Source organism: Salvia hispanica, chromosome 1 (assembly GCF_023119035.1).
Source record: "Salvia hispanica cultivar TCC Black 2014 chromosome 1, UniMelb_Shisp_WGS_1.0, whole genome shotgun sequence".
In the NCBI taxonomy this organism is placed as follows: Eukaryota; Viridiplantae; Streptophyta; class Magnoliopsida; order Lamiales; family Lamiaceae; genus Salvia; species Salvia hispanica.
Genome location: NC_062965.1, coordinates 5,194,091 through 5,206,758, shown reverse-complemented (window position 1 = coordinate 5,206,758; position 12,668 = coordinate 5,194,091). Strand labels below are relative to the sequence as shown.

At 31.8% G+C, this 12,668-nt stretch overlaps 1 protein-coding gene, 1 non-coding gene and 1 pseudogene across 3 annotated transcripts; 1 reads left to right on the top strand and 2 right to left on the bottom strand.

Annotated features, from left to right (window-relative positions):
* Positions 1-1,778: 1,778 nt before the first annotated feature.
* On the bottom strand, positions 1,779-3,909 carry LOC125214008 (probable purine permease 11). 2 transcript variants are annotated; one of them, XM_048114843.1, is made up of 2 exons: positions 3,750-3,909; positions 1,779-3,049 (listed from the first exon to the last, which is right to left on the bottom strand). In XM_048114843.1, exons 1-2 carry the CDS (start codon positions 3,754-3,756, stop codon positions 1,965-1,967), a joined length of 1,092 nt encoding a protein of 363 aa, XP_047970800.1. In that variant the 5' UTR covers positions 3,757-3,909; the 3' UTR covers positions 1,779-1,964. The 2 variants fall into 2 exon arrangements, with proteins under 2 accessions (XP_047970800.1, XP_047970807.1); XM_048114850.1 differs by lacking the exon at positions 3,750-3,909 and adding an exon at positions 3,482-3,696.
* Positions 3,910-8,089: 4,180 nt separating this feature from the next.
* Positions 8,090-10,743, bottom strand: LOC125191187 (annotated as a pseudogene).
* A 1,485-nt stretch (positions 10,744-12,228) lies between these two features.
* LOC125202954 lies at positions 12,229-12,327 on the top strand. The gene has a single exon (XR_007173279.1). It is a non-coding gene; the product is annotated as a U6 spliceosomal RNA (small nuclear RNA).
* The last annotated feature ends 341 nt before the right edge of the window (positions 12,328-12,668 follow it).

Here is a 12,668-nt window from a genome sequence, read left to right as displayed (position 1 = left end):
ATTTAGTCTATCTACTATCATTAACAAATTATTTTGTCTTTTCAATTGATGGCTAACTTATGCTCATGGGTAATGGCTGTCATTTGAAAGTGTCTAATGTAAGGATCTACATTTTCTTCTCATTATAATTTATTATTTTTTTGATCATAATAGCACGTTAGTGCGTATTTGCTTTTATTCCTATATCAAATAGATGGATAACATAATTATACACAAACTCATCACTATAGTTTTTTTTATAACGCAAATATAAGGTGATATATAAATGAGGTTCATACTTATAAGTTATAACATGGTAGTAGTTCATTTCAAACACCTCATTCCTTGCTGTTGATCAAAATGGTAATGTTCTACGAGATATTGTTAAGATAGTATAGTAGTACTCCATAAACAAAAATTTATGTACATTTTAAGCATAATTTTAAATCAGTAACTTCTTGTGCCTCTTGGTCACTTCCATAATTTTTTAGATTAGAATATAAATTATAAATCGAAATTAATGTGGCAAAGAACTAATTATGACTTTGTAAAAAAACCATACTTCCCCATTCCCTAAAAATAACAACTTTGGAAATGACTTGAGTTTTAATGCAAATTTGAGAAAGTGAAAAAGAATAGGAAGAAAAATCTTTAGTGGAAATGAGTCTCATCCAATTTGAGAAAAAAAAAATTATTTAAATAGAAAGTTTCAATTTTTAGGGGACATATTAAAAGAGTAAGAATTTTTATTTTTAGGGAACAAATGAAATTTTATTTAAGATAAATCATCGCTTTTTCTTTTAAAATAGTAGTATAAAATAAAAGTACTACAACTGTAGTAGTAATAAGTAAAATTGGTTCCACGGGATATGGACCAAAGTAATTATGGACAATGAAAACGAAGTTTCAGTTTAAATTCATCAAATTTCACCGTTCAACCAAAGAAGAAAACATGATTAGAAATCAAACGAAGTGTGCTGCTCCTAAAGGAATAATGATATCATGGTTCAGATTTAGCTTGCCGGTTTTTAAATTTCAAACGGATTAGTGGATGTTTAACGCTTCAAATCTTCATTATCATTTTCATTATTCATTGTACTCGATCCACTTGTTGGATGATGTAATTGAATGATAAATTCATTTTATTTGCATGAAAAAAAAATATAAGAATTAAAAATTCATTACCATCTTGACACAAATTATGGATTCTATGGATATTCGTGATGGGATGTGATCAAAGGAAAACTCTAAATATTGTACAAACTCAAAACTATGATCTGGACCATTGAAAAATGTCGACAGATCACAAAAAAACATCAACGGGAAAATGTCAACGAAATTTCAACGGTAGTCAATGATTGATGCGTTGTGTTGATATTGTGTTATACTTTGTTGACATTAAAATCTTGAAATTTTACACTGTGTTGATATTATATTGAAACTGTATTGAAGCTGTGTTGAGGAAATTTGAGTTTGTACAATATATAATTTTACATTTTATCACTATCCTATTGGTGATAAACACATCTATTTACATAATTTTTTAAAACACACGTAGAATAAAGCATCTCATCACTCACTTCCTTTACACTAACTTTAATCACCAAATTATAGGGTGGAATTTGGTGTGTTTATTCAATTTGGGATATTTAGGTTGTTGGGGTCATAGATGTCGAAACTAATTTATTGCGAATACAGTTGGAAAAATTGAAGTTTGTATATCTCAATCACAATTGAATTTGCGGAAACAAAGCTAAATTAGTCAAATAAAGAGGGAATGAAATTGTGACACCCAAATCTTGAGCTTCTGGGAAATTAAGATTTCATAAATCAAACTAGGTGGCCATGTGCTACATCTCTAATCAAAATTATTTTATTTCTGTCAAGTTAAATAAAAAAAATTAAAACTAAGGCTTAGCACAACACTGCACACTAGCTATTTTACAACTGCATAAGAGACTAATAAACCAATATGTTAACTTCAATTACTGCACAAATTCATCACACTCTTCACTTTGTTGTTTCTTCCTCGCCTCAAGATCATCCAGATAGTTCTGACGAATGTAAAGAGCAAAACCCAAAAATGCCAGCAACATCGCGGCTATCTTTGGCCCGTTCATCTTGTCGTGGAAGACAACCAGAGAGGCAATCGGCGTGACTGCTGTAGAGAGGGTGCTGATAGCATTCGAGAAGAGAGACGACACCACAAATATCAGTCCCACCACACCAACAGAAGAGATTTGCCACGCCACGGCTGTCCACACCAGTGTCATGATGTAGGAAGCCTCTCCGCTCCCAAACCCTTCCATTTCTCCCCTTATGGTCCCCCATTCTCCACTGGCGAAGAGGCCCACAACGGTGACACATGTTGCCACGATCGACGTGTAAACCTGCATATCAAGCACGACCGAGAAAGTTTCCCTCTTCTGCACCTTCTCAAACGTCAGCTGCATGAGGGACAAGATGAGGGAGTACAGCGCTGAAGCTGCGAGCGTTGTGACAACTCCAAGGATATAATCTCCCCGGGAGGCCCTCAAAGGTCCATCCGAGCCATCATTGGTGGCGAGCAATAAAGCAGATAACGAAAGAAGTGCGACTGAAATCAGTATCCGAGCAGTGAACTTCTGCTGATTGATGAAGAAGGCGAAAAGTGCATTGAATGCTAACTGCGTCGCGCAGATGAGAGAGTAAGTGGAAGCAGAGAGGTAGAGCAGTCCAATGGAGTACAACATGTTGTCTCCAGCAATAATGGCGCCACCAACGATGTAGATTAAGGCCATCAGGCGCGTAGAAGGTGGTGGCGCTGATAAACTGGTGGACGACTTATCAGGGGAGCGGAGGAAAAGGTACAGGATGTAAAGAATAGGGAAAGCCGCGGTTTGGACAAGAGAGGCCATCCATTCACTGTTTCCGCCCTGATCATAGTAAAATCTTCCCAACAGCACAGCTGCAGCTTGACCAACAATAACAAATACGATGTTCAATACCACGAAAATCCACCATTGAGATCGATTAAGCCTGTGAAGCGGTTGGCGATAACCATCGTTTGCCAACATCGGAACTTGATTATCTGCCATAGATTAGTTCCAAAAGTTAATAACATTCTAAATAATAACACAATCTTCATCAAGTTAAAGAAACTGAAACTGATGTTTTTGGCATAAAGATGTCACTAAATACTCACTAGTACTACTATTATGTAATAATGTAAATGGTCTCTGATATACCCAAAAGACTAGCCTGTTAGAACAGAGAGTCCATTTAATCTATATACCCCATATCAGTTGTTCTTACAACCGAGGTGGGAATTGAGTCCGTAACAATCTCACAAGGTCTTCATGCAAATATGTCCTTTACCATATTAAAAACTGAACATCATCATATGGACACCTAATATTGGTGATTTGGTCTTCCTTATGATAATCCCACAAATAGAAGCCAAGCAAACCAAAAAATTAAACCCACAAAAAAAAGGAACAATAATAAAAAGTTGCGGATTTACCTTTCAAGATATTATAAAACAGAATTTCCTAACAACAAAATCAGTCCAACAAAACAGAGTAACACAATGTAGATCCACTAATGTCAGATATGGAATAAATCAGATATGATAAAATCAAATGGAATCAACATTGAAATTGTAAAATTGCAACTCATAGATGCTGGAAAGGAAATCAATCAGAGGCGAAGCAAACTAAAAACTAGAACTTGGACAAAACACACATACAATTAAGTGAGAAAGAAATAGATGAGAGAAGTGAGTAGCAAACCTAACATGACTGGAGGTTGAATGGTAGCTGTGGGTGAAGATCAAATATGTAGTGAGGGAAATATCATGGATGGTTGAGAAAGAGGTGAAATTGAGTGGATCCAAACATTGTGTTACTTTATTCATGCTAATTATGCTGAATCGATGTGGACCAAACATTGTGTTACTTTAATTGCCTGATTGCAAGAGAGAAGAATATGATTGAGAAGAACATGTGGTTGCTTGATGGGGATTGATTTGATGCTGTAATGTGTACTCTGCTAAAAAAACAGAAAAAATATCTTTGAAGAAGTAATATATATACTCTGCTATAAAAACAGAAAAAATAAAAAAATATATTTGAAGAGACAAAATAATAGTTGAAACTTTTTTACTTAGCACGACTAAAAAGAAATACAGTGAAACTGGAATTTTATATATTTTCTAAGTTCTCTCAGAGTTGAGACTGAACTTTCGGCACGAAGTTTAATAAATACTCCCGCCGTTTGAGATAATTTGAGACAATTTGACCGGACACGGGTTTTAAGAAAGAGGGAACATCTTTTTTGGTCCACGAACTTTACCAAAGTATTATTTTAGGTTCGTGAACTCTGAAAATATCATTTGAGATCCATCAACTATGGGTTAATATCATTTGAAATACTTTTTTACTATTTTCAAGTTTTTTTGGAAGAAAATACCCACAATATCTTTAAGGGTATATATTTTTAATAAACTTATCATATACTCATATTTTTTATAAATATCTTTACCATATATTTATGATGAATTTTCTAGATATAATTTAACATTCAATATTATCACTTAATTTTGTGACATGCAATAAAAGATTCTTATTCAATTTTTTATTATTAAAGAAAAGTTCTTTATTCAATTTTAAAATTCTTTAATATAAAAAATTAAAGAAGCAATTTTACTTGCATGTCACAAAATTAAGTGACAATATTGAAGGTCAGATTGTATTTAGAAAATTCGTAAAAAATATATTGTAAAGATATTTGTAAAAAATATGAGTATATGATAAGTTTATTAAAAATATATACCCTTTAAGGTATTGACTATTGAGGGTATTTTCGTCCAGAAAAACTTGGAAATAGTAAAAAAGTACTTCAAATGATATTAATCCATAGTTGGTGGATCTCAAATGATATTTTCAAAGTTTACGGACTTAAAATGATACTTTGGCAAAGTTCGTGGACAAAAAAAGATGTTCCCTCTTTAAGAAATGTAATAGAAAGTGAGTTGAAAAAGTTGGTGAGATGTGGGTCCTACTTTTAAAATATTGGCTTTATAATAAAATGTGAGTAAGAATGAGTTAGTGGAATATGAGGTTCACTATCAAAAATGGTAAAAGTGAAACGGGTCAAATTATCTGGGACGGACCGAAATGGAATACTGGGTTAAATTATCTCGGACGGAGGAAGTAGATGTTAGTGTGTTAATACATAGATAAAAAAAGTAAGAGAGAAAAAAATTTAGAAAGAATAGAGTAGAAAGTGAATAAAGTAAGAAAGAATAAAATAAGAGTGAGAAAAAATGTTACTCCATCCGTCCCCCAAAATTCGTCACCATTAATCCGGCACAGGTTTTAAGAAATGTAATAGAATGTGGGTTGAAAAAGTTAGTGGAATGTAAGTCCTATTTTTATATATTAGTTTTATAATAAAGAGTGAATTACATGAATGGTACATGATCTTTCACTTTCGCACATAAATGGTACCTGATCTTTATTTTATATCGTTTTTAGTACCCAGTGACAAAAATAACCCTAGGTACCATATATGTGATTTTTTTTCATGGAGGATATTTTTGGAAATTTCCATTAATATGTGATTATTTTTTCTTCCTTTCTTATTTCTCTTTTTCTTCATTAGTTTCTTCTTCTTTCTTTTTTCTTCATTTTCTTCTTTCTTTTTAGTATTTTATCTTCCTTTCTTTTATTTTTTTTCTCCTTAGTAAAATGTTTCTTCTTCCTTCTTTTTTCTTCTTTCTTTTTAGTGGTTTATAAATACATCTAATTGCATTCATAATATAAATAAAAAACAAAATACCTAATTATATTAATTATTTAAAGTAATTAAATCAATTGAATATTTTTTATTAAATTATTTTATACTCATTTTAAGGTTGAAACACCTAACTAAAAATACAATTCACAACGTTATATTTTTATTAAGGTTATATTGATTAGTTACTAATTTAATGTAAAATAATAATAATTATTATTACATAATATCATGTGATTCATAATTTATATAATTATACTACAATTATTTATTAATCACTATCAATTTTTAGTATTATAACAATAATAATCTATATTGATTAGTTACTAATTTAATGTAAAATAATAATAATAATTATTACATAATATTATGTGATTCATAATTTATATATATATATATATATATATTACAATTATTTATTAATTACTATCAGTTTTTAGTATCATAACAATAATAATCTATATTGATTAGTTACTAATTTAATGTAAAATAATAATAATAATTATTACATAATATTATGTGATTCATAATTTATATAATTATGCTACAATTATTTATTAATTACTATCAATTTTTAGTATTATAACAATAATAATTAAATATAATTATAACTATAGTTATATTTAAGTATATTTGAATGATATTAAAAATGAAAATTAATATTAATATTGATTAATTATAATAGTATAAAGAATTAGGAGAATGAGAGAAGATATTATAATATCACTTTTTGTACTAATTTTATGTTTGCCCAAGATACCCTCTATGACATAAATGAGAAAATATATTTGTTTAAAGGGCATTTTGGGAAGAAAATTGCATCAGGTACCAAAAATGTGATTTATAAGTACCAAAAACGATATAAAATAAATATCAGACACCATTTACGTGCGAAATTGAAAGATCAGGTACCATTTATGTAATTCACTCTATAATAAAATGTGAGTGTGAATGTAGGATCCACTACCAAAAATGATAAAAGTGAAATGTGACAAATTTTTAAGGACGGACAGAAATGGAAATAGGTGACAAATTTTCAGGGACGGAGGGAACTTCCCAAAATGAAAAAAAAATGACTCAACTATGAGGAGGCGAATGAAATATTAGTTTTATAATAAAATATGAGTATGATAAGTTAATAGAATATGTAAAAAGTAAGAATGTGAATTAATTGTCGACGTACGAAAAAGGAAATTGGTGTCAATTAATTGTGAATGGAGGGAGTAAAAACTTTCCATTTAAGGAAATCAACCCCACAATCCATTAACACCAATTCCACTAATTTTCTCTTCATCTACCTTACTTTTCCATTTTTTTCTCTTCCTCTCTCATTAATTATGCATTAATATCCGTAGCATTTTTAAAGTTTTTATTTTTAGGAAACAGATGTAGTCTATATTTAACTAGTACTCCCTCCATTCCTTGATAATTGAGTTATTTTTCCATTTTGAAAAGTTTCAAATTAATTGAGTCATTTTTATTTTTGTCAAAAGTAACACTTTCCCTCTTTTACTTTATTCTTTATTCATCTCTCTTACTTTATTCAACGTCCACCTAACACACGATTCTTAATCTCCGTGTCCAAAAAAATTCTCAATTAACAAGGAATGGAGGGAATAATATTAATCTTTTGAGAATCATTGTATTGTCGTTTCACTATTTGGGATTTATGACATACTTTAATTTTTTTTTCTTTTATATATATACACGAAAAAAATCAACAATTGATAGAGTTAGCAAATGAAATAATGAAATATTCGATATTTTTTAAAAGCATCTCAATTTTTTATTAAAATTTTTTTATCAAATTATGAATATTCATGTAGTAGTACCCATTTATACTGTAATTTTGATCAAATACATGGATTTGATTGGATTGGAATGATAGCCGGAGAAAGGATTTGCAGTGATGAGAAGGATGACATGCACACATGAAGAGAAACTGAATAGGAGAGAAGACATGGATTCCACTTGGGCATTCCCCCTAGGGGAAATTGGAACGATCCAAAAAAAATAAAATTAAACCACGAAATTTCAATTTGTAAAATTATCTCATCCTCGTTTCTTTTAAATATTTTTTTTCTACTCTCATTTTAATAAACACTATCATTTTGAACATCACCAAAAAACACTGTTTTTTAGATAGATGATACCATTGAGAAAAATTAAAATTTCATGATTTAATATTTCAATTTCAAATGTTAAAGAACTGACTATAATCTGACCAAACATCATAATTCAAATAACAATTATCACTAAATAACTTACTATTCAACATTACAAATATAAAGGAAAAAGGTACTTGTAGAAACTAAACGAGCAATACTAGAGCATGTGACAGAAAGAAGAAAGTATGACTATATGCTGTCTCAAATTCAATAATCATGGGTACAAGTTTAGGAAGAGAAACAGAAAAAAATGAACATCAATGACAATCAACTGCATCCGACGACTTGAAATACTCTCGACAATCACAAACAAAATTCAATGCTCAAGGTTGAAGGCTCTTTACAGATGCATATTCCGTCCATTAAAAATATATCTTAAGCGCAACCCAATGTTCCGGTTCACCTTTTTAGCAAGCGCAACCTCCCGACTGCTGTTGTGACTGGGATGCGTTTGCGTTGCTAGACTTGAGGTTGACATCAACCATCTCATCTTGCTTCGTTGATGACAGAGTTTCCATCCCCGGCAAGGCTGCAGCGATCTTCCTGAATAGTGCCTGCACATATGTAAAGCTCAGCATCATAATATTTTCACTTTAGTGAGGCACATTCCTCGTTGAAAAACAAGATTTAGCAGTTTGAGTTGCATATAACATACAAATCAATTTGCAGTAGTACAAGGTCGAGTGCAGTATCTATGTTACCTTTATGTTGAAACCAGCTTTTGCACTAGTTTCAATAAACATGACATTGAAATCACGAGCTTTAGCCTCTGCTTCTTCGATTGAAACTTGCCTGTTATAGTTATCAAATGGTTACACCAGTATAAACATCATCAAAGTAATGATAAAGAAAAGCTTACAACGTTACACAGCAACATTTAGATTCTTAAGTAGGAAGCTCACTATAAAATCAAACAGCTTTGTTAAGTGAATATCAGGCAAATGTCATATTTCACTACTTTCCTGAAGCACAGCTACACTGCCTTTTATCCCAGCTTTCAGACTTTTACCAAAGCAACCTCATGTATTTGAAATAATAGCTTTGCTTACAAGTACTAGTACATTGTTACAGAATTGGTTTAATATAGACATATGTCAAAGCAAGCAACATTAAGATCAGAATTATGAAACCAACTACCAAGCATGAGTCTTGAAAAGGTACAAGCCAGCAGGAAGCATAAGAGAAAAAAGTACTTTCCACTTCTCGGTATGAAATTAAAAGTACATCTGGAGCCAATCATGCATCATCAAATGAAGTATAAAACTATAAATTAAATAAGAGACACAGTGGCATACTTGCAACATCATATACTATGACAGCAACAGAGGAATCCCTTATGTAGCTTGGTATGAGACTTCTAAATCTTTCTTGTCCAGCAGTATCCCTGAACATGAACAGATTAGAAGATTATTCCTCTACAAGAAAGAAACTGAGAAACAAATACGAGCAAAAGTGGAATTCATAGTAGAATCATAGGTATGTGCCAGGAAGGAATGGAATACCCAAGAGCACACTGGCACTAAGAACCACTTAAAATTTCACTTTGATTGCAGTTAGAAAACTCAATTGTGATAAGCTACAAAAATAGGCATGCCTAGTTTTTCCAATTATGATGCTACAAAAATAGGCATACCAAAAACCTCTAGATTCTAGATGATATTTTTTTGGCAAATTATTTCTACAAGAATGCATATATAAAATCTATTTTAGGAAGCATTCATGAAATCATCCGATGAAGAAGGGTATCTTACCACAGCTGCAAACGTACAGTCCGGTCTTCAAGATACATTGTCTTTGAAAGAAAATCAATACCAATAGTTGCCTAAACAAAAATAAAAAGCAAACAAGTAAGATGAAAATTTTATTCTACATATTATACAGTCACAGATAAAGGTTCTATTGATAATATGAACAAAAGTGAACTAAAACATTCCCTGAATATAGCATTAGATAACTGCAATCACTTATTCCACGTTTGTCTAGTTGCCGGGTGCTGTTTAATTTAAATCGAGCAGAATATTTGGTTTCTAATCTGTGATGAACTAAGAGTGTAGTTGATTGATGTGTAACAAAACAAAGAACACATAATCTTTAAAACACCTATTATTGAACTCATTGAATTCCTCACAACAAAATCAGCTCAACTGACACGAGCCAATAAACTAAGATGCCTTAAAACCGAGAAAAAATAACACTACTACGAATCACAACAGAAAAATGAAGAATAATTCGATTAATTGCATAAGAGATGGATCCAACTAGGATCACACATCTCGACATTACAAAATTCTGTAACCGCAGCAGCAGATCAATGAAAGTTTGGAGATTGAACTATTGACAAAAATTACGAGCAAAAAAGCAGAAAAAAAAACAAAGATCTGGACGGAATAAACTGTGTGCCAAGAGCTAATTAGTGGTATTAGGGATCAGATCCAGAGTCCTAGCAACATAAGACTAAATTCAAAAATGGTAAACATTAACTTGACGAATTTGTGATTCCGCACCTGATAAGTATTGTCGAATTTGTCATACATGAACCGAGTGATGATACTCGTTTTTCCGACGGATTGATCTCCGAGGAACACTAACTTGTACTTGGCGAGAGCCGAAACCGGAGCCATCAGTCAAGCAGATCACCACCTTTGAACTTCCCTTCTGACGGAGAAAGCTTCCGATCTCGCCGGAAAATGAGGATTTGCCCCGAGAAATCGACGCGGTGAATGTATAGATTTGGGATTTTGGAAACGGAGTTGTTTTGATGTTGAAGGCTTTGAGCGCGTGAAGTAATGGACAATAATATTGTGATTTGTGACACAGTCCATCAAGGCTGCACGTTGTGGTCAATTGGGTGGAAATTATATTGAATATTGTTTGACGTATTATAGTTTTTAAAAAATTGGACAAAAAATATGATATGGTAAAAAAAAAACGTAATAAAATCAATACCAATAGATTTATAATTAATTTCAAATATATATAGTTTTTAAAACATCTCAAAGTGGAATAAATATTTAATGAGTTAATAGAGTGATGCCCTTTTCATTTCCTACATTCCTTTACACGAAATGATGACAATTTTCTTTACGTATTAGTTTAACTATTTTACTCTTGTTTTTCGATTGTTTTCCTTCTTGGATCTAATACTTTGTTTTTTGCATTTCCGCCATTAACATTGGTTTTATATTATGTATGTATAAGTTTTTGTTGTCTTTGTAATTGTAAAATTGAAAAAATTATGTAGACATATTGGAATCGTTAAGTTATACTACATCAAATAATTGATTGGAATAATAACGATTTCAAAAGTCGTTTAAGTTAGACAGTGCGAACATACTTACAGAAACATATCTTCTTCGTCTTCGTCAATGCAGAACTACTCGGTTAATTGTCGACATAAGGTGCCGAGGCTAGCTCTATACAATGAAAGAGTCCAACACTATTCTATTAACTTTGTACTTCATATTCCATTAATTTCTGTCCTTATTCGTCGTTGGTCAGTCGCGTGTTCGTAAAGAAGTCCACACCTTCAACAGAGAAAGTACTAAATTTTAACTATTTGTCTACAAAATATATTCAAATTTAAATTACAAAATTTTAGATAGTTCTTTTACAAAAAATTAGGGGATGACTGTAGAGATGTCAAGTGGGCCGGGCCGGCCCAGCCCGGTCCCGGGCCCTCCGAGGGCTGCCTATATTGAGGCCCAGCCCGGCCTAGGCCCATGTCTGAGGCGGCCTGGTCTAGGCCGGGCTTTTTCTAATTCTGCTAAGTCCGGCCTGGCCCAGGCCCACTTGCCATGTGGGCCCGAGCTGGGCTGGGCTGGGGTTTGTTTAAATTATTTGTTTAAGTATTTTAAAGATATCCTAAATGTATTATATGCAAAAATAAAATATATAACTTGTGCTTTTATATCTCATTAACTAAATCTAAATTAATAATGTGTTTAAGTTTATTTATTGACTTTGTATTAACAATATTGTATTTAAAAGTAAGTGTATAACTAAAAGAATAACCAATATTGTTAGTTTTGTTAGTATATGATGACATATGGGTTGATGTTGTATTTTTAAAGCTACAAGTATATGAACTAACTAACAAATTTAAATAATTCTATAATTATCATCATATATTAAGGTTTGAATACATAATATTCTTAAAGTTAAACTTCAGAGTCATTTTGTTACAACCCTAAACCATAAACCATAAACCCTAAAAAAATTATGAAAATATTTAGATGTAATCAAGATTGTATGTTTCATTCATGATTTAGTTGGAAACTTATGTTGATATTAAACTATTATTGTTTGAGTCTATTCGGAGACATCTAAAATATTGGAATGATATAGACAAAATAAACATGTATCGTGCACAAGATGACATACATAAATAGAGAAATATATTATTATTAGTTATTAATCCCCTAATTACATTTTTAAAAAACTAATAATAGAAGGTAGGCCTTTGTTGGGTCCGGGCCTGGGCTGGACCTGGGCCTGGGTTTGCAAAATGGCCCAATTGGAGCTCATCTCAACTGATGAGCCCAGCCCAGACCCGTTTCATTTCGCTGGTGGGCCGGCCCAGCTGACAACTCTAGGGATGAATATTTGTGTATTTTTAAATTTTTGGAAACCCATTTCACTAACTAACTTGGGTCAGTTTAGTGTTAATTTTCTTAGATGTTATGTTAACACCAAACGTATTTAGTTACTCCAAAACAGAATACTCCTATATTGTAAGCAAAAAGTAGA